At 36.4% G+C, this 21,546-nt stretch overlaps 2 protein-coding genes across 18 annotated transcripts in view; both read right to left on the reverse strand.

Moving 5' to 3' along the window:
* C4H4orf50 (chromosome 4 C4orf50 homolog) overlaps positions 1 to 19,663 on the reverse strand; it is a 69,754-nt gene extending 50,091 nt beyond the window's left edge. For 2 of the 5 annotated variants that reach the window (XM_032444131.1, XM_032444132.1), the window contains exons 1-10: positions 18,164 to 19,663; positions 16,955 to 17,106; positions 15,901 to 16,039; positions 13,943 to 14,638; positions 10,177 to 10,291; positions 9,286 to 9,416; positions 6,744 to 8,963; positions 6,221 to 6,322; positions 4,687 to 4,833; positions 1,885 to 2,061 (exon numbers count right to left, since the gene is read on the reverse strand). In XM_032444131.1, coding sequence (XP_032300022.1) covers positions 1,885 to 2,061; positions 4,687 to 4,833; positions 6,221 to 6,322; positions 6,744 to 8,963; positions 9,286 to 9,416; positions 10,177 to 10,291; positions 13,943 to 14,638; positions 15,901 to 16,039; positions 16,955 to 16,983 — 3,756 coding nt within the window. In that variant the 5' untranslated portion in view covers positions 16,984 to 17,106; positions 18,164 to 19,663. Of the gene's footprint in view, positions 1 to 1,884; positions 2,062 to 4,686; positions 4,834 to 6,220; positions 6,323 to 6,743; positions 8,964 to 9,285; positions 9,417 to 10,176; positions 10,292 to 13,579; positions 13,735 to 13,942; positions 14,639 to 15,900; positions 16,040 to 16,954; positions 17,107 to 18,163 lie in introns of those variants that run through there. The other 3 variants (XM_032444133.1, XM_032444134.1, XM_015862734.2) reach the window with 3 other exon arrangements.
* Positions 19,664 to 19,777: 114 nt separating this feature from the next.
* Positions 19,778 to 21,546, reverse strand: part of JAKMIP1 (janus kinase and microtubule interacting protein 1) — a 126,059-nt gene continuing 124,290 nt past the window's right edge. For all 13 annotated transcript variants that reach the window (XM_032444139.1, XM_032444135.1, XM_032444147.1 and 10 more), the window contains one exon: positions 19,778 to 20,272. In XM_032444139.1, coding sequence (XP_032300030.1) covers positions 20,240 to 20,272 — 33 coding nt within the window. In that variant the 3' untranslated portion in view covers positions 19,778 to 20,239. The remainder of the gene's footprint in view (positions 20,273 to 21,546) is intronic.

Below are 21,546 nucleotides of genomic sequence, written 5' to 3' on the forward strand. Positions count from 1 at the left end.
CTATACACTGATAAGCCATAGCACTGATGTTGGACTCGTGTATTACCAAGTGCTTTTGGATGCTTTTAAATGGAACCCTATATCATCAAAGTCACACTACATTAAAGACTTGATATCATTCATTATGCATTCATACTCCCATTTGATCTGTGAATCCTCCAAAACACTCTTTTGGGGAAAAGTCTTCCCCTTTCTTATTTATGTTATGCTGTAGAGTGTAAGAAACATGGGGAGATTTCCAGCACATGCATTCCACAGCAGGCTTTCAAAAGTAAACATCAACAATTTTCTGCTCTGAAATGGTGGATACATTTCCCCTACTTTGAGGTGAGGCAGACGGCCTGTTTTGTACTTCATGATAAAAATGCTTACTATTCATGAGAAACCTGCTTTCTGAATATATATGTAATATAATATAATAATATAACAATATAAAAATATATATAATATATAATATATATAACATGTATGATATTCTGTCAGGTAAAAATCTCCTTCTACTATAAATGAATACAGTAATACTTGGCAATAAATAAATAAATAAATAAATTCCCTTTATAAGAACTCAGTTATACTGAAAGACGTCACCCAGTCTTCAGCCAATGTATTATGGACTTGGGAAGGAACACAGTGGACAGGACAGAGAGACGCCCTTACATTACACTTGCACTGAGGGAACAAAAGAAATGCTGGCAGTAGGTCTCTCCACTGTTGACGCTAAATTCTTGATGAGGAACGGAACAAAACACTTTGCTGATGCAACAGTACAATTAGGAGCTGCCCACTTATATGGATAGCACGTCTCATCCTTTACTCACCTACCATCTGATATGCATCATCCATCAATGCAGACAGCAGACACTATAAAGCAAATTCATTTTACCAGCACTATTCTTTTAAGAAGCAGACTAATCAACTCCTGAGAGAGGCCACTAGCTCTCCATGCAGTGCTTTCTAAAGTAAATCACAGCACGTAACAAGGCAGTGGATTTACTGTGGAGGGAGGAGAATGAAATTCACACTCTGCAGGAAGAAGAAAATTCTTTGTCTCCTATATTTCAGAGAAAAGACAGAGAAGAAGCACATTCTGTGCACTCCCTACAGGGTCCAACTGAGAAAACTCTGTTTACTAGTTGTTTCACAGCACAGTGGACAATTCCCATTTGGCTACCCACAACCTTAACAGGAATCTATTCATTCCTCAGAGATCACCTAAGAGATCAGTGATTATAGTCACACTGACAACAGTTTGAATTTAAGGTTACAGCTCTGCACGGGTTAATGGGCATATCTGCTCTGGTGTGCCCACTGAAATACAATGTGCAGATCTAGGAACCGTTAAGGTAAGCAGACCTGGAAGCTTTCAACAGAATATTAATGTCAGTTGAAAGAAAAAACAAACACTAAACCACACATTCAACCAAATCACTTAATACGTAAACCTAACTGCTGGTCAAAGAAAAGCTACAAAATTCTAGTGCAGGAAGAGAGCTGGAAATGTTAAAAATTCTGACAGAGTAACCAAGGAGGTGGCTCTGTAAGAAAACTCAGCACTTTTCTTGCATTTTGAGATGGGGATTACAGAAGAGACTGGTGGCAAGTTTTTATTATAGAGAGACTATCATCTTTCCATAATGTTGACCACCCAGGCAGTTGACATCTTTTCCTATTTCTCTGAAGTCAGGGGTAATTTTACATGCTTGTAAAAGATTGAATTATCCCCAGACTCACTCCCAGGGAAAATAAAATTAATAATAATAAAAAATAATAATTGTTTTAAAAGATTATTTTGGCTCTTTCTGTTGGGAATAAAGAAGTAGAGTCTGAAGTCTGAGCTCACATCACTCCACCCACTCAAGCACACAGACATCAGCTTGATTATACCTTTTCACATAGCTGAGCCTGAAGGAGTTCCACTTTATTTTGCAAGTCGTTAAACTGATTTTGTAATGCAGTCTGGTCCCTGAGCTGGGCTTTCAAGGTCAGTACTTGCTGCTGTAATCTCTTACTGGCTATTTTATTGTCCTCTATTTCCTGTCCACTTTTCATGGTGTACATTGGCTAGGGAGCAAACACACAGAATTTCAGATTAGATGTAGAAAATAAAACATTCTGAATCATGATTTAGAGCAATGCACCTACATTTTACCTCAGCTTTTTTTAAGCTAATACAAAATATATGATTTCAAATTTTTATGAACACAGGAGCACTAGTATCCTGCAACAATCTCAGAATTGTTTGTGAGTAAGGAGTTCTTGATTCCCTCTGAAAAGAAGCATAGAACTGGGATTTGACAAAGTTCTTTCAAGGTTAGTGTTGTATTATAATCATTTCATACATGGGGAAACTGGGGCACGGGAAGATTAAGTGACTAACCTAATGTCACACAGTTAGTGAGGACAGAATTCAGAAGTCCCCAGCTTCCTGCTCTACCTGCTATATAATTCACCCCTTGGTTTTCACATTTGTTTATCTCAGAGAGTAAATGGCATGTTTTCAGTTATCTTTTTATTTTGGAAGATAATTAATAAAATGAATCTGATTTTAAGTACATATTAAAAAAAATAATAAACTATTACATCCAAATGTAATGATAATGGTACAGAACAAGCAGAAGGAAGAACTTCTGAATTTAATTCCTCCTCCCCCACTCTTCATACTCTCCATTTATTTTATTTTTCCTTCAGCTTCATGCAGTTAGATTGAATGGATTAGGGAGTGCTTTAGATTTTTGGTCAGCATCATGAGGTCAGCTCCAGAAATGATACTGTCAGATTAAATGGATAGTCTGAGAATGGGGAAGATCTAAGAGTGAAGACAGTCTTGGGAATGCTGCTTGTGCTCTTGAGAATTTATATTTAAAAATATTGAGTTGATACACACAGCTGTTCAAGCTTTCACATAATGTCATATATGCAAGCCTAAAGAGATTGAGCATTTCTGATATTTTGCTAAAAATCTCACTCAGATCTGTAATAAGACCATAAACTTTCTTGTGAAACACTCAGTCAGGAGGATGGTTTGATTTTCATGGATATGAACATCAAAACAGCTGAAAGAAGAGCTAACATTCAGCTATTGTGCACAGCAGCACACTGTAATTCTCCCTGGCATAGCGACCATCTTTCCAATTTGGACACCTTCAGTGACTAGAAGATACTAAAGTATCGTTCCATAGAAAACAAAAACTGAAGAGACAGATTACATCATTCTGGCTGCAACTCATTATTGCAACATAGGCAAAACCACAAATAAGTTATTTTCATGTTTTTACTAATCAAGCAAGTTTTCTATGTGCAGCATTCTAGTCATTTGTGCTTGCTTTTTATCAAACTTCTTGGCTCCCTCTTGTGTTAAGAGAATAGAACAATAGTGACTGTTGGACAAATCAAGGTTGATTAGATCAGTTTGGTTTTTTTCTCATCTTTTCTCCTACACACACAAACACACACACAAAAAAGGCATGTTATATAGGAAATGGAAACACTTCCTGGCTGCAGATGCTTAATGGAAAAAGAAGTGGGGAAAAAAAATGCATGAAGTTTAAAGGCAGAGAAGGATCACCTCCTTCCCTCTGCATTTTGCTGGCATGCTAAAAAAGCACAAATGAGCACACAAAAAGTGATTTAAGGTTATGATGTCCCAGTTTACAGTAACTGCTGTTCGAGCTCCAAAACAGCAACAAACCCAGAAACTGGGAAATAACTGAAGGATGACTAAGCCCCAAACTTAACTTATTTAGTGTGCATTTCATCCAAAAATCTTGTATTCATTTCCAAAGCTGCAAGTAATATTCTGCTTCCTTCCTGCTCACCCACATAGTTCTCCCAACCCCTATTAATATAATATGGTGCAGAAAGACACCAGAGAATTCTAGAAAATTTCCCCAAATAATCTTATGCTAAATGATGCTTTTTCTGTTAGCAACACCAGTGAAACCAGTCCTAGCAGTAACTTTAATGTATATTACCTGCACCAAAGACAGAGAAAAGGTTAGATCATATCTAAAGGAATTCAGATAAACAGATTGATGTTTATTAAAAAGTTTATTTTTAAAAAAAGTGAAAAAAATATTTTAATCTTTCTTAAAATATGTCTAATTTCTATCCAAATTGATATTTGCTTTATTTTACCAATAAGATCTACATCCTTTGGTTAAGATATAAAGGTCTTAAGTCATACAGATTAGTTGATCCATCAGAGAGTGTAACTGAAGGACAAACTCATCTCTCTGATGTATATATGCTGCAACTTTGACCCTAGGATGAGATATGTGTGTATTTAAAAAATAAAAAAAATAAAAAAATAAAAAAATTGATATTAATCCCACAACAAAGATTTAAATCAGACAGAGAAGTAAGAGCTAAGCCAAACAACACAGCAAACCTTCCACTATGGGTGATCTCATTAATTCAGCCAAAAATCCAAGTGTCAGAGAATTATTCTGGCAAGACCGAGTTCTAAAATATAGAGGTGTCTAAAATGCCCATGTAGAACTGAAACACTGGATCATCCAGTAAGAGAGATGGTCAGCCTAACATAAAATCTCCACACTTTCAATTTTACATCTGTACTGGCTCTAAACCTGCATCAAATCTATTGCCAATAACAATAATGGATGTCTCAACACCAAGAACTCCTGCCCAAAGGAATATGGCTTTTCTCCATTCCATTTACATACATACCACAAATCTGCAGTGCTGCTTTCCAAGAGTTTTGTCTCCAGCTTCTTGTTTAAGACAGTCTAGTTCTGAGAGAACATGTGTTAAATAAGTCTTGATTTCTTCATATCTTGTTTCAGCAAAGCCAAGTTCCCTGTACCATTTCTGAGCCTAATAGTAAGGTTAAAAAGCAAAATTACTGAGTGTGGTTAGTCTAGCAGTGATACTGTTTCTCAGTATTGGCTTTCAGACATGGACTTGAACATAGTCTGCAAGTTTTAAATTGTTAGAGCTATGATGAGATTAAATTTTTAAGTTCATTTCTAAATTTGAAGTCACCTTGAGTGCTCTGAATGAAGCTTAAAATAGAAGTCTGAAAGCCATCAGAGCAAAAAGGAGAGTAAGTGGTAAAAACCTTTCTATTACTTCTGAGATTCATTTTCCCTACTTACACACATTAACAGTCATTTTGAAACAAACAAACAAACACACACACTCAATATATTATTTCTTCCTTCTGAAATCAAAGGTTTCACATTCTTTTAAATTAACAAAATAAGTTGTTCTAACACCCAAAGGATTAGAAGGGCCCAAATTAATCAGACTTTTAAAAAATACATAAAAATCAAATGATATATTTACATGTAAACTCCAAGGGTCTTTAGTCTGTCCCTAATAAGGCATCATTCAATCCCAATCCACCCCTGCACTGCAGTCACCTCATATGAAATCGGGGATGTTTTACACAGTGGATGCCAAAGGATGGCCATCTCATACATCCACAAAGTATAATCATACTACTCCTCTACATTCCCAGTGTAACACTTCTTATTGTCTATGTTTTTCCACAGTCAGTCTGCATGATGCTAGATACTGTGTGGAACAGCCCCATAAATTCAAGCTTGCCATAAAGCAATACTGTTAAGATAAACAGCTTGTGGAGATTGTGAAATAAAAATAGGAATATTAAAGCTAATGTATTAGGAAGGGCACAACACAGAAAGCTAAGCTTCCTCTGTTGGTATTAAAACCACAGATTTGCTGTATAATGGCACAGAACTAGCTCTCTGTTCAAACAAGAAGTTCCATGAAGATGATTACTGTTCCAGAGATGTCAAGAGATAGGGCAGTGTGCATGATTTACATTACCATTTGGTATAGCAAAACCACTTGGCGGAGTCAGATCTTATGTCCCTTCTCCTCTACTTCAAAAATTACTTTGAATTCAGGTTTGCCATAATCCTCAGGGCTTCTTACTCTTCATTTCTAATGAGACGGAGGGAGGCCATAGCCAGCTACAGCAGATATATTGTTTGGGGTGTCTTTATTAAGCCCTCAGTTCCTGTTGAAATATGCTGAAGGAATGCAGTTTCACTTGAAATTCTTGTCAAAACCAAATAACTATGCAATTCATTTCTTAGCTGAAAGATCTCGGTTCTGCAGATCAGACACTTCCCATTGAGTAGAAACATTAAGTACCAGCAGAAAAAGCAGCCAGGTAGGAAAACAAAGAAGAAAACAAATTCACTCCTCAGAATTGCATCAAAGAGGAACTTACCTCTTTTTTTGATTTTTCTAATTCTTTCTGCTGTGTTTTTAACTCCTCTTTTGTCTTTTCCAATTGCTCTTCCATCGCACTGTAGTTTTCAGACCCACTGCCCTGAAGCAAATGAAGAAACAGAAAGATGTGACTTCTCCCATCCATACACAAGGGTTCACATGTTTTTTAGTGAAAAATATATGGTTTCCTTTCATCTGACTAACAACAAACGTTTGCATAAAATCAGAATATTAGAGATAAGTCTTTCCCTGTTGATTATTCTCAACTGAAGTAATAATTCTGCTGTTACAAGAACATTGTAATCTCCATAGAATTTCACTGTAATATAAAATTCATGTTTGCAGAAGAAATAGTTGAGAAAATGAATATAATTAAAGATCTTGTCTTTAAGTATACATTTGACAAAAACCAGAACAGCTAAAAAAAAAATAAACCTTATCAGAATAAAAGTTAGTAAATGAACATGTTTGTATTTCCTTAGAAGATCCTGTTGATAACACTCGTTATTTTTAATATTTACCTCTTTTTTGTGGAAATAGCTGAAAGGGTCTGTTCCTTCTTCTTCTGTCTGAGTTACACTACATGCTGTTTTAACTTTCATTGGCTTATCACCATATTGTTGAGTTTTATTTTCCTCTTTTATTTTTGCCACCTTTTCCTTTGTTCCCAAACTATTTTCTTTTCTCAGATCTTCATAGGTGAAACCCAAAGAATACATCAATTCTTTCAATTTGTTATTTTCTAAAATGAACTCTGCATTTGCTTTCTGAAACTCCCCAATTCGTTCTGCGTTTTCTTTTTTGATTTTATCTATAGCTCCTTTCAAAACACATTTTTCCTCCCGCAAGACAGAAATAGTCTGATAACAGCTACTTTTGCACTCCTGAAGTTCTGAGACCAAGGCCCGGTATTTGTCTTGTTCACATTTTATTTCTGCCAAACTTCCCAATAAATTTTCTTTTTCACCTTCTAAAAAAGATATTCTTTTTAAGTTTCTCTCTCTCTCTTGCATTAATTCATTATATTTTTCTATGTAGTTTTCCTTCTCTTGTAATAATTTAGCTATTTCTTTGAAGCATTTTCTTCTTTCTTCTTTCAGATCAGAAAGCAGCTGGAAATATCTGATTTTCTTTCCATCTAGAGGTAAAACACTCTTGGGAAGTTTATTTGATTCAATTGTTAATGAGTCTTTCCCCAAATTCCTACTTTTCTCTTCAATGTAAGAGAGATTCTTAGAGATGGCTTTAGCAAAAATTGCTCCTGGGCTCTTGGCATTTCCTTCTGACATGTTATAACGTTTACCAACAATTTCATCCTCATTAAGTAAATTTTGAAAAGAAACAATGTTATCTTCATCAACTTCTAAAGCGTATTGAAAACATGCATTCATGTCCTCTTCCAGCGCACACACCTTCTGAACACATCTTTCATTCTCCTCTTGTAATACACAGACCTTCTTAAAGTAGTTTTCATTCTCTTGCGTCAGTAGAAATATCCTCTGTGAACACATTGCCACTAATTTTTCCAGTGCATGTGTTTTCATATTATGGTCGTGAACCACTGTTGGTGGTGACAGGTGACAGAAATAGTTGGAAAATTTTTTCTCTGGCAGGAATTGCTTGCTTAAGCACAGTGATCTCTTCTGCATAGGACATAATATGTTTAGTGAATAACCCTTTTCCTCTGACCAAAAACATTTCTGAGGGTATGCATATTCCATGTTTTCAGCAGCAATTTCCTGACATGAGAAATTCTTTTCATTTGATTCATGTAGTTTCAGGGACTGGACTTTTTTTACTTCCAGTCCAATATTTCTTGAAGGGTTTATTTGGGGAGTTGTTTTCTGAGGTTTCTTCTCTTTCCCTCCCATTTTCATCATGTCTCCATCTTTGCACACCCTCATCACATCAGAGACACAGATTTCTGAGAGTCTTCCTTGTGTCTCCACTTGTTCAGGACTCCCTCTGAAATGCATGTGAAAGTCTTTCACATCAACAGATATTTTGTGGACGCCTTGTGGACTGCATTGTTTGCCTTTGGTTTCAATTCCTTGTTTCTCAGGCTTTACCAAACCACTCTTATTTGAATCATTAGAATTTTCCCCAAAAACAGAGGTTAGCAGTTGTACTTGGGATTTCTCATTTTGTATTTCTTCTCCTTTAATTCTCGATCTAAAGATTTTTTGGTAATATTTTCTATCATGAACACTTTTATTTGAACTTTTATTCTTAGTTAAGCCTTTTGGTAGGATTAATTTCTGTTGCTGATGTTTTTCCACTCTGTATTTTTGAAGAAAGAATGCAACATTTTCAGTCACAGAGTACGGTATTTTTCCAAAAAGACCTGTAGGAAGTTTATCAGAAAAACCTTCTTCTGTAACAACACACAGACCATCCAAGCAAAGATTGGTATTTGCACCACTGAAATCCAAACTCCACACTTTCTTCACTGTTCTGACAGCATCTACCTCACAGCTTTCCGGTTTTAACAAGATAACGTTGGTTTTGTTCCTCATCAAATCTTCAACCACAGAAACAGGGAACATTTTTGAGGGTAGATGTATAGCTTGTTCTTTGGAGAAAGTACGGTATTCTTCATCTTTGTTTCCTTCACTCGTTTCACCATTAGTTACTTTTTCAGAGCAAGGTGGAAGCAGTCTTGCTGTAGGATAGCTTGGGGTACATCTAAACAAAGTGAAACTGTCTTCCAATGCACCTGTACATTTTGCTCCTAGGGTGACCTGGTAATTGCAAAGAAGATACGTTTCAAACTGAAAAATATACTCCAATGGAAATAATATTTGATTATGGACAAATGAGAAAAAATATTGACATGTGAAGTTGTCAAGTAACTAAATATTTGAAATAGAATAAAGGTAAAAATAAGAAGGAACAAATAATCATTTTCTTGGAGCACAAAATTATTCACGTTGAATAGCACCTTAACTGGATAGGATATCAAATGCTTTTGTATTCATCTTTAAATACACCAACTCTTCTTCTTAACTCAGAATTCACAGATTCACCGTGCTCACAAAGATGAGAATAGCAGGAACTTCTTACCAGTTTGATCTCAGCTAAACCAAGTTCTTCAGCAGTGTTTGCAAAGGTGCTGGAATTGTGCTCCAAAACTGGCAGCAGTTCTTGTTGCTGTTTTGTCTGTTTAGGCCCATCACAGCTGTATCCTGGTGTTTCTGTTATGGTAAAGTACAGGGTAAGTGTAATGACACTCACAGACAGTTACTTGAAAAACAAACCCCAATATTTCTGACTCGACGTACTGAATGGAAAGCATTTTGGTAAGACAATGCCCCAAACTATCTTCTCTAGCAGAAGGGCATACCATGAGTGATGCAGAGAGAAGGATGACATTAAGCAAGAAAACGTATTTCATAAGACAAGTATAAAGTTCTAAATTAAGATATATTTAGAGATTGTTTCCCCACCCTTCAGTTCTTAAATGCTTTCAAAATGAAATGAACACCTCATTACACCAAGTAGAGAACAACTCGTGTTAAACATAAAGGTTAAACCTAAGGGCTAAAATATTTGGTGTGGGTCTAAAGTGCAATTCATCATTAAGTTCACATTAATTTTAGTTGGAAAATTAACTAGATACAATTTGCCAACATCAGAGCATTCATGTAATGTTTAGTCTAAAAAATAAATGTGACAGCTGTGCAGTGTTCTCAAACACTGTAGTTCAGTCTAAACTTGAGAAGTATCGCCTAACTTCTCAGCCTCTTGGCAGCTGAAGGATTTGCTGAGAAAGCTCACAGCTAAATCTTCATGTCATACAAGTGAATAGCTATTCTTCCACATTCTCAAGATACTATTTCCAGATGAGGTTTTTGGAGCTGCTTTGTCTTCTAAGTCAAGCACACCACATGAAAGAAATAATCTCTACTTTTGCTGCACAGAAATGAAATTAAAAATTGGGGATCATTTTCATACCATACTCCGTGGCATGCAGCAGCACAACTGGAGTTTGAGCAGCTCTGCTTCTCCGTTGATCTGAGATGGCTCCCATTTTCTGGTTTTGATCACCTTGCTGGTGTAGGTCTCTGTTCTTGATGGGAAAAGGGGGGAAGAAAATAAAAAGCAGATTATAAATACACCATTACTAATACAAAGGCACACAGGCACACAAGTTTCCTTTGCTATTGTCTATTAACATTAAATAGACCAATTATTTCAGCATTATTGCTGGTAGTTTATATACTTTCCAACATTTTCCAGTAAATATTGAGCTTCTTAGACCTTACCTTCACATTTCCTTGAGACTCTACAGCTACTTAAGTAAGAATATCTGAGTAATAACTGTGCACAATATGTTGGAGCACAGAACACTAGCAAGGCAGAGTCTAATTGTTATGTTGTTTGTTAGCATGTTGGATTCTAGGATAATTTCTGCTGCAAAGCAGATACCCTTAATCCTTAATGTCTGATACACTGCAGATCATGTTTCATGTGTGCCATGCTTATTTTTAGCGAATAATCAGGTTTGATTTCCTCAACAAAAAACATAATTGAGGGTGTAGCCAAAGCAGCAACAGAACAGAAACCAAGAGAGTCGTTTTTGTGATTCCACAGTGCTTTGCATCAAATGCCAGCTGAAAAAAGCCTCAGCAGATCAGGACTGAGCTGCAGCTTTATTGTTACACGCAGGTGGAAAAAGCAGCAACTTAAAACGAGTCTACAAATGCCACTTGGTTTTCCTCTCAATAACCAACAAGAATAATTTTAATTTCAACCCAAGTCATATCCTGCATTATTGTGCCGTATCATATAGGACCATAGAATCATAGAATCACCAAGGTTGGAAAAGACCTAAAAGATCATCCAGTCCAACCATTATATCTTGTCTGGGTGGTGTGATTTGTGTGGAAACCACAAAAACTCCAGATGTCTCCCATCTTTTTCTCAGTCATAATGAAGCTAATGTTAATTCCTTGGAACATGCTCATTCTTTTCATGCAAGTTTGCCTCTATTTACTCCCAGATATATTTTCATTACTAATATGGGGGTTCTGGCAGAAGACTGTTATATAAAATGATGGAAAACATACAATCCTTGAATTCCAGGAACACCACAGCATGAAACCAAACCTTCAACTCTCATCTGAGAGTTGTAGAGAAGTGTGCTGCTTGGTGTTTCTTAACTTTTGTTCACCAGGATCTTGAATAGACCCCCAATGTGTACATCCAGAAGTTTTCTGATGTATAAAGACATCAGTACATGGTACTAGCTACCTTTTTGTGCATTTTCCATTCAGGCATAAGCTGCAGCTGGAAGACTGCAGACAAGATTCTGGAAATTTAATTTTCTTATTAAATTTATGTGACTACTCCCCCATGACATTCAGTTCACTTCCATGGTACCAAAGCAAAACACCCAATTGATTTAAATAATATTGCATTAATATACAGTAATATTCAGGAGATAATTTTCCTGTAGTATCATTGTATCATTGACAAGCTTGTCATTTGTTACAATATTTACTGAGAAATATCAGATCTTTTGTACTTCATATGGGTCTGATAAGCCTGTCTTCACAAATGACATTTTTCCTGGATGCAGAATAGCCACATGATCCCACTCACTCTCTCAGTGAAAAATGATGTGTCAGATTTGTTCCAGGAAAGTAACTGCATGAAATTTTGTCTTGTTATACATATAACTCCTCATTTTTAAAGCTGATGATGGAGCATGATGAGCTTAAATTGGATTTTTTTGCTATGTAATTATTTTGGCTTGAATACTACAAGACCACTGTAATGAGGTTAGGAAATTTTATATGAGTCTAAGGGGAAAAAAAAAAACCCTTTTCAGTTTTACAATACAACACCAGAGGTCTCCCTCCTCCTTTTAGAACAGAAATTGTTTTTTTTTCCAGACTATTTTAAGGCACAATTTTCTACTGGAAAAATCCAGGTGAATCTGTAGCAGTCCTGAAAGCAAAGGAAAATACAACCAGCAGTGCACAAGGTCTGATGCTGCTGATGCTATGTAACACAACAAGGAACACAACCTACTGTGCATCAGAACAAAATACACTGGCTTAACATATGCTTTGGCACATTTGTTAATACCACAGACTGCCTAACTCAGTAAATTCCTAAGACAACACAGACATACGTTAATAGTTGGAATAGAAATGGTTAGAAAACTTGGTGGAGCAAAAAAACCTTTTCACCACACTACAGAATAGAATGAAAGAGACACGTCCTGTTTCTTGAAGACATTCCACATTAGTCTTGGGCAATTGGTCATCTTGCTCTCGTAAATTCAGTTCAATATTTATTTTTTCCCTTTCTCAGATTTTTGGAAGTAATTCTTCACTGCTTATTCTCTGGTTCTGAAAGCCACCATCCCCTCTGGTTTTAGCTGGGCAGTTCCTTCACAGTGTTTTTGGCTGTGGTACCTGTGTACAACTCAGTGCAGCTCCTTCTAAATATATCTTAAGCAAGGGACATTTTTGAACCTTCATTCTTAAGAAAAAGTGAAATCATTAGGGTAAAGCCCCTGTATCTATGGTTCAAGCTTATAAAAATAAGTACAGCTGCAAGTCCTTCTTCCAACCCAGGGCAGCCAAGGACAAAAATGGCAACATAGCTTCTAAGATATCCACAGAGATCATACATGCTGCCAGTTCCTTCAGAAGGTTCTTAACATTCTTTCTCTAACTTGCTTGGGACTAAAGAGTTAGAAACTGTACCAAATCACTATGTCTATAAAGATGCATTCAAGTACTAGGTTAAAAACTTCATTTCTTTTAAATTTTATGGACAGAGGGTCCTCTCTATCCTCTCCCAGTTCTGAAGTACTCACAGTGTGTTTGTTCTCCTATACTAAAGAGGTTTTGTTTGTGTTTGTTACCTCTCAGTTAACTGCATGTAATATTGTGAGAGTTCTAGGAATATCAGGTCACGATCTGAATGGGTAGTTAAGCATGAGTCTGAACTGATTTCACTTTGTTAACAAGTCCTCAGAATTAAAATACCATCTATCCCAGTGCATAAATAATAAAACCTTGTCTGTGTCCTCTCCATGAAACTATTCTTTGTCAGCAAAATGAATTGGCAGAAGCTGAATGTCATATTACAGCATATGTAGAGCTTTCCCAGGCAGTTCTGGAGTGAACTGCTTGAAGCAAAGAAATCCTATTCAGTGTATTCAGAGCACATCACAATGCTGGGGAGCTGCAAACCACTGAATATCTCAACTCACAGACTTGAATATATTATCTATCTTCCCTTGTGCTCCATTATCCAGAAAATCTCATGAGCAAGATTTTTTTCTCAACTGTGCTTTTTTCCTTCAGCATCCGGGCATGAATAAGATGTGAATACTCACCCAACCATGCATGCATTCTTCATCTGAATGGTGTCCATGAGGCAGACATAAGTTCTTCTGGGTTGTACTTTTGGTGCCAACAAAGACCTTTTGCCTTGGGCACATCACTTGAAAACTTAAGGAAACAAGGTTTGTGGAGTGCCTTCAATATACACCTAATAAAAGCAGTAATGCATTGAAACCTCAACTGCTGATTCCAATTGGTGTGAATTACACACTGAACTTTCAATACATCCACAAAAATAAAGGAAACAAATATAGGAAGGAGAAAGCCTCCAAGTTATATCTTCATTGCATACCCAATTAGAAGTGTAATCTGGGGTGCAATAAAACTTTATTGCACTTTGCTTAACTTTTACTTACCAGGTCAGTAATGTTGTCTGTACTTTCTGGTCTTTTAAGGTGTGAGTCCTTTTCTTCTTTCTTTTTCAACCTCACCCTAGCTTGATATTTTAAATCCTTGTTTTCATCCAAAAGCTTGTTCACTTGTTCCTGTAGGTTGATTTCAGATAGTTTCAGATTATAAACATGATGACAAGATTCTTCCAATTTTCTCCTGAGAAAGTCTTCAGTGTCCTGGGAGCACTGGAGCTGAGTCAGCAGGTCTGTTCTTTCTCTTCTGTTGCCCTCCTCTTTATCCCTTAGGAACTTCAGATTTTTCTGAAATGACTCAAAGTGGCTTTTCATGTCACGTTCCACATTTCCAATGGAGTTTTTCAATTCTGTGAGTTGCATATTAGACAGTTTACAGCTCTGTGTGCCTTCGGACACTGATTCCAGCTTCTTATGGAGAGACTGTGCCATTCCCTCTCCTAACTCAGATGTCAAAAGAGCAATATGGGCACTGAGATCTAGCACTTGCTTTTCCAGTCTAAACACCTCACCCCGAAGGTAACACTCACTTTTTCTCAGCACTGTTGTCTGTTGCTTCTGCCTTTGTTTGTAGTGCTCAAAATACTCAGATTGGCTCTTTACTTCATTTTCTTTTGTCTTCAGCTGCTCCTGAAGCCAATGTAATTTCTCCTTTTGTTTCTTCTCTGACTTCTCCTGATTTTCAACCTAAAATTTTGGTGATTTGTACAGTTAAAAATTTCATATCAAATCTAATCATCTCTTACCTTTTTTCTTAATTTTGCAATAATTCTAACCCTTTCCTCCCCTGAAAACTCAGGAGAAATATAGGAAATAAAACAAAACAAAAAAAACACCTCAAACCAAAAACTACCCACTTTCTCTTCCATGTTCTACAAAGACTATTAAATCAAAAAAAACTTTGAACTGAAATGCATACAACCAGCTCTGAACAACACAATAACATATCCTGTACCCTGATACTGGTATGGCGCTGAGATGTTACTGACAGAGAAACCGTGGTTCTTTTGAATAAAAGGGAACGAACACTTTTATAAGAGACCAAGTTTTTGCCCTTTGCCCTTCCCCATACCTGTCATCTGTCAGTTCCTTTTATGAGCCCATGGTAAAAGAAGAAAGGAACAGATGCCTTTTGAACCAGTTTCAGAAAGACTTTAGTATTTTGGTGTGCATCAAACTGTGCTTGAACACAGAGATGTACAGAGGTGAAAGAGGTCAACTTAAGGCAGAGAACGCTTTCGTGATTCACATGCTGCCCTTGTACAGAGCCACCAGTATCACATTGTCATTATGGCAACGTTTAAGCAAGACTGAGGCACTGAGACATTGCTGTATTCCCTGCAGCTGAGCAGCTGTATTTTGTACAGAGAACAGGCTGCCATTGTTGTGTTGTGCTGTTGTATTATGTATGGTGGGGAATGAAAAAAAACAATTTAATGTGGGGTCAGAGGAATAAAACCTAACTTATGGAAAAAGAATGTGTTGACTTGGGAGCAGATATCCCAAAGTTCAATGGCTCAAATGGCAGCAATAGCAGTTTTTTGTGCGGTTGTTTTTTGTTGTTGCCCTTGTTCATTTTTTGACAATGCTGTCAAAACAGTTAGAAAAATAGAAAGTGAGGCACAGAGAGAAAATAGTTCTTCTCATTAGTCTGGTTTTACAAAATGAAAGAGCCATTTGGATATGGTACTCAGGGATATGATTTAGTGGAGGGTTTTTAGAGTTAGGGTACTGGTTAGGCTGAGGTTGGACTTGATGATCTTCAATGTCTTTTCCAACCTGGGTAATTCTATGTTTTTATGATTCTATGATTCTATGAAAATGAACAAAATGAAAGCCTGAGATCATATATTGCCTAAAAACAGTCAGGTCACTGAAGAGGATTGACTTAGAAACTACTACCTTGAAGGGAACTTAAAATAGGTCATTTGAAACAATATCCTCCTTACCAAGCTCAGCAGCTCCTCCCACACTTCTCGCAGTTTCCCTTTAATACGCATGTTTGCATTTTCAAAATGGTGCACCTTCATGTTTAGTTGATCAATCATCACCAGAAGTGTTTTGTGTGACAGCTCCAGCTCTTTCATCCTGTTACATTGAGAATGAAGATCTTTGCTGAGTAAACAGTATAGTCCAGATGGATAAGCTGTCATCAGCAATACATCAATTTATTTTTATGTTCCCATTTTTCTCTCGACAATAAGATGGTAACACTTCTTTGATCGCTACAAGTAAACATTATCAAAAAGAGTCTACTGTGGTTTGCAAGTTTCACTGGAGTCTGTCAAAGACTTTAAAGATAATGATGTTGTTCATTCTCTCTCTGCACATTTAGCATGAAAACCACAAATAATCACTCTTACCGAGATAATGTTGAGTGAAGTTTTCTGTGTTATGCAAAGTAAAAACTTACCATAAGGATAACCACAACTCTGGTCTCCACACCTATCCAATCATTGGGTTCTGCTAGACTTGTGGTTAGGAAATTTAGATTTTATTATCTGTTTAAGCCTCTAGCTTTGTTAAGAATAGTGTCATTGCAAGGCACCTAAAACTTAATCTTATTCTAATCAACTACATAATTAATGCTTATTTAGCTACAGTAATAGCATTAACATACTAAGCTACATGCATCTTTCAGAAAGTATAATTTTTTTATACAGCACAAAACTTTAAATACAAGTGCATCTTTCTGTTCCAAAATTAACTCTTAAAACTTTTTTTAAAAAAGTGATATAATCTGCAAAGCGGAATTTACACCTTATGAATATTTAAGGAAGAAGTATCCTGAGAAGGCTGCCTGGCTACAGAGTCCATATCATGCTACAGAACTGATTTAAATAGTAAAAACAAAAATTTGAATAGTGTATTTCTATTCTGAAAGCTACACAAAACATTTATACACTCATTTTATTAGCCATCCTAAGGATTCTTAGAGCTCATTTGCTAGTTTTGCATGTATTTCTTGACATCCTCTAGATGCAAAAAAAAGGTTTTATTTACCTATTTCTTAGCACAGAATCTGACTCCATGTAGTCCTCTAAAGTGCATTTCAGTTTTTGCTCCAATTTCTCCAGCTCTTTTATTCTGAGGTTCAAATTCTCTTGTCCAGCACTGCTTTCATGCTCACCAGGTATGCTTGCATCTTCTAAATCCTGGAAAATCCAAGAAGTATCAATGTTAGCATTAAAATTCAGAACATCAAATCCTTCATCACTAAGCATTTTAATACAGTAACAAAATTTTTGTTGTCTAGCAGATGAAGGATGTGTGATGAAAATAATCAATTAGGTTTTCAATGTACTTCAGTCTGACTATGCTATAAGAGGCTAAGCCTCTCTAAAGATCAAATTAACAGTCCTCAGTTCTGAAAACATATATTATTTATAAGAGAGTCTCATTTCACTAACCTCAAAGCATGTATGAAAGGAGTTGCAGATCTTTGTAAAAGGTACAATTACATTAATTCATGAAGGCATTAGGTATCAAACTTTCAAATCGGGATTTTTTTCTACTAAATATAGCAGCTGATAACATGGATTACTTATCAGCAATAGAATCGAGTGCATCCTCAGCAAGTTTGCTAATGACACCAAGCTGAGTGGTGCAACTGACACAATGGAGGAAAGTGATGCCATTCAGAGGGACCTCAACAGACTTGAAAGGTGGGCCCGGATGAACTCAATGAGGTTCAACACAGCAAAGTGAAAGGTTTTGCACTTGGGCCGGAGGAATCCCAGGCATACATACAGACTATTTTTGTCCTGAAAAGTACTTAGTACTGCAGCATAAAACCAAGAAATTTCTTACTACTGATCTCAGAAATCAGAAACTCATTGTTTCCCTCTTTGCTTGTACATCTGGGAGAGATGACTTAAAATCTGTGTCACAGAAAGTAAAAATCATGTGCAGCATCCTTCATGGCCTGAGTACTGTAAGCCTCTTCTCAGTCTTACGTTTGATATCAACATGCAATGGATAGTAAGACTGAAATGATACGCCAGTTTTCCAAAAGTACAAACCTGTTATTTCAAGATAGGATAAAAACATCATAATGTCATATGGAAAATTTCACTCAAACCAGGCAGGTTTTTTTGTTGTTGTTGTTTTAGGAAACTGTCACATGAACTACAATGCAATAAAACACATTAAAACAAAAACAAACACAAACAAAAACAAACAAACAAACAAACAAACAAAAACTGATCATACCTTTTCTACTTCTTAACAAGACCATCTGCTGTTCGTGCAGAACACTTAATGTTGCAGCCACATGTTGGGTGATCATTTGTTTATGCTTCCAGTTCTATTTCCTAAGAAGGAGAAAAGCTTTGTCTGGTAGAAGAGTGCTTCTTCCCCTAGTCAACCTCTTTCCAATTTCTATCACAGCATCAGTTTCTGATTTGATTATCCAAAGCTCTGATTACCATTGTTGTGGTCTCTTCAGACTAAGGACAAAACTTTTTTCCACATTCTGTCATGACAATGCCAAAAAGTTTTAACCGAAACATTGAAAAGTCTGTTTGGAAACATTCTGTGAATGTTTGTTCCTTTTTGAACAAAACATTTTGAGCAACAAATTCTTTCTCTAAAGAAACAACTCTGAAGTTTCTAACTTTAGTTGTGCTTTGTGTCAGGAAACAGGGTTATTCAGACACTCAAACGATCCCCAGTTTGCAAAATCTGACTGAAATAATGTTGTCAAGTGCTCCAGCTTATTCAGCAGATATATGATCTTGGCTGGTGATTTTTCTTCTCTGATCTTACTTCAGAGGCTAAAATATTTGAGAGAGCTGGTTTCTTCTGAAGTTGCTTCCTGTTCCTCCAAATTGGAGATCAGTTGCTATGATAAACCTGTTCTTCAGCTTTATTTGTGTTGCCTTGATTGTTCCTTGCCTTATTTTTTTTCAATGCTAGCTTTCATTTTATCCAATATATTACCATAACCATCTTATTCCACTCTACTTTTTTGTTTGAGTTCAGCATGTCAGTGGGAGCAGACCTGTCTCTCTGTTGCTCTCTACACAGTCCTTTTTAGCATAGAGATTTTCCATAAAATTCTAGGGAGAAAGTTGTCTTTACATGTTGTGCTTTTAATAATATTGTCAATTTGCCTCTACATTCCAGAATAATCAAAATTACCTGCTTCTTCACAATGTCTTTCCAGCCCTTGCAAGAGCAATTTTTCTTTTCCTTGGAAAGAAAACCTCACCTTCTTGATTTTTTCTAACTGTTCTCCATCTTAAACAACTGTTTTCAACTTTCATTTTTTTTTTTCAATCTGTGCTTCACAACTAGTTTTTCTTGCAGTTCAGGTGGTTAATGTCCTTTGCTGTGTATATCCAACTCTGTGGGCTTCAATCTTGCCATTTTTTCTTCCTGGTTGCTGCTGTCAAGTTTTGTTTGTGAGGATAAAATTTTCCCATATATTTCTTTACAAATACTCATCTGCTTATCACATTCATCTGCACACCCATATCTTCAAGTCTTTCTTTCTTCCCAAAGAAATAACTGAGGACAGCACACCACACATTCTGTTTTCTTGACCTCTCAGTCCATCTCAAAATTTTCCATTCTCCCAGGGCCATCTTCACAAATTACTGCCTTAATTTTCCAGGAACACTGAAACATTCACTTGTACCATGCAGTTCTTTCCCACTTCTCCAATTTCAATCTAACATCCTGCCTTTTCTCCAAACTTTACATCTTCTCCATGTGTGAGTTTCCAACTTATGAATTTAGTATGATTTTTGTCACTGTGGGGCTTTACATCTCACTCTGTTTTCAACTCAGAACAGTTTTTCTTTTTTTCTATATTTTTTTGCCTTTTTTTTTTTTTCTTAACCTGTCAGATATTTAATACAGAGAATTTACTGTCAAACACTTATCTTTTTATATGGATACTAAAAAGGAGATTTTGTGTTACCTGCGTGAAATGAAAACGACATTTGTTGAAAGCATGCAGTATGGAGACAAAGATCTCAGTACTGTGAGAAAACTATTTGGTAGAGAACAGTTCACATAGCATCCAGTAATTGCACTTGGTTTCTTTTCAGTGTTTGATTGGTGCATGAGTGTAAATTCTCTTTATGCTTTTTTCACTGTGTATGATGTGCTGGTCCCTTTTTGATTATCAAATCATTCCAGCTTGAAGCAACAGATTTAAAAAATCTCTAATTTTAAGTTCAAATATTTTGCAGCTTCAAGTATTATGCAAACAGTTTTATGAAAAAAATGCACCAATTTAAAGCTGCTCAATAAATATTTTCTATATTTTTGCATGTGGACTCAGCTGTTCACTCCATAGGTTCTCTTAATAACCTGTATAATAAGAGAAAAAAAGAAACACATATAAATATATTCTCAGCTTCATATAGACAAAATTAACTTTGTAATAAATGTTGGCATTCACCCAATCAAAAAGTCTTCCTAAAAGTCTATTGTTACCTTCAATATAACAAGAATGAAACTACCATTAGCAAACAAACCAGTTTGATTGCAAGAAAGAATGTTTAAGAATCTTACCAACCAGAAACCATAGTTAGATTTCTTAAAACAGGCTTTGCTGTGTTACATTATTCAAGGATAAATTCACTGGTGGCAAAATGAATTAAAAAAAACTGTCCTCTGAACTAGAGCTTTGATGTGCTGTGAGCCCCTAGAAATCTGGAGTGGCTTTATGACTGCACAAATGGGTCCACTGACAACAATCTCTTCTTACAAGTAGTTTCCTGGATCATAATTCAGAACATATTTCAGGGAAGGAAAAGGAGCATGAAACTTACACCGCTCCATGAAGAGGAATAGGACTGATTTTATTCTAATCTCTACATATTTCTTGGTTATGTCTAATGAACAACATATTTCTTAGTCTCACAGAATTGTAGGAGTTGGAAGGGACCTCCAGAGATCATCGAGTCCAACCCTCCTGCCAAAGTAGGTTCCCTACACCAGGTCGCACAGGTAGGCGTCCAGGTGGGTCTTGAATATCTCCAGAGAATGAGACTCTTCAACCCCCTGGGCAGCCTGTTCCAGTGCTCCGTCACCCTCACTGTAAAGAAGTTCTTGCGCACAATCATGCGGAACTTCCTGTGCTCCAGTTTCTGCCCATTTCCCCTTGTCCTGTCTCCACATAATGCTGAAAAGAGTCTGGCATTGCCACATTGTCCCGCATACCTCAGATATTTATAGACCTGGAAAAGGTCCCCTCATCCTTACTGTGTTCCTGAGCACAAAGAACGTCAGTCATACTTCTTTCATATCACCTCATAATAGAAAATCAAGTTATTTCTTCCAACTTTACTTTGTGGCTTCAAGGATTTTATTAAAGTAAAATGAATCTCTTTTTTTTGCATGGGTACAGGACATTTAGAAAACAAAACTGAAAATCAAACTCTTCACCACCATTCCGTCGTGCAGGACAGGAGACAGGACCTTATAGTAATAGCTGAACTTCAAGATTAAAATGGACTTTCTCTACAGAATTGAGAAGTACCCACTGCAGTTCAGGCATTCAGTATCTTGGAATGCAAAATCAATCCTTGATAAAAAATACATGATTTTCTGCAGAAGGTTAGGAAGATAATGGATGTCAT

This window comes from Coturnix japonica, chromosome 4 (genome assembly GCF_001577835.2).
Source record: "Coturnix japonica isolate 7356 chromosome 4, Coturnix japonica 2.1, whole genome shotgun sequence".
In the NCBI taxonomy this organism is placed as follows: domain Eukaryota; kingdom Metazoa; phylum Chordata; class Aves; order Galliformes; family Phasianidae; genus Coturnix; species Coturnix japonica.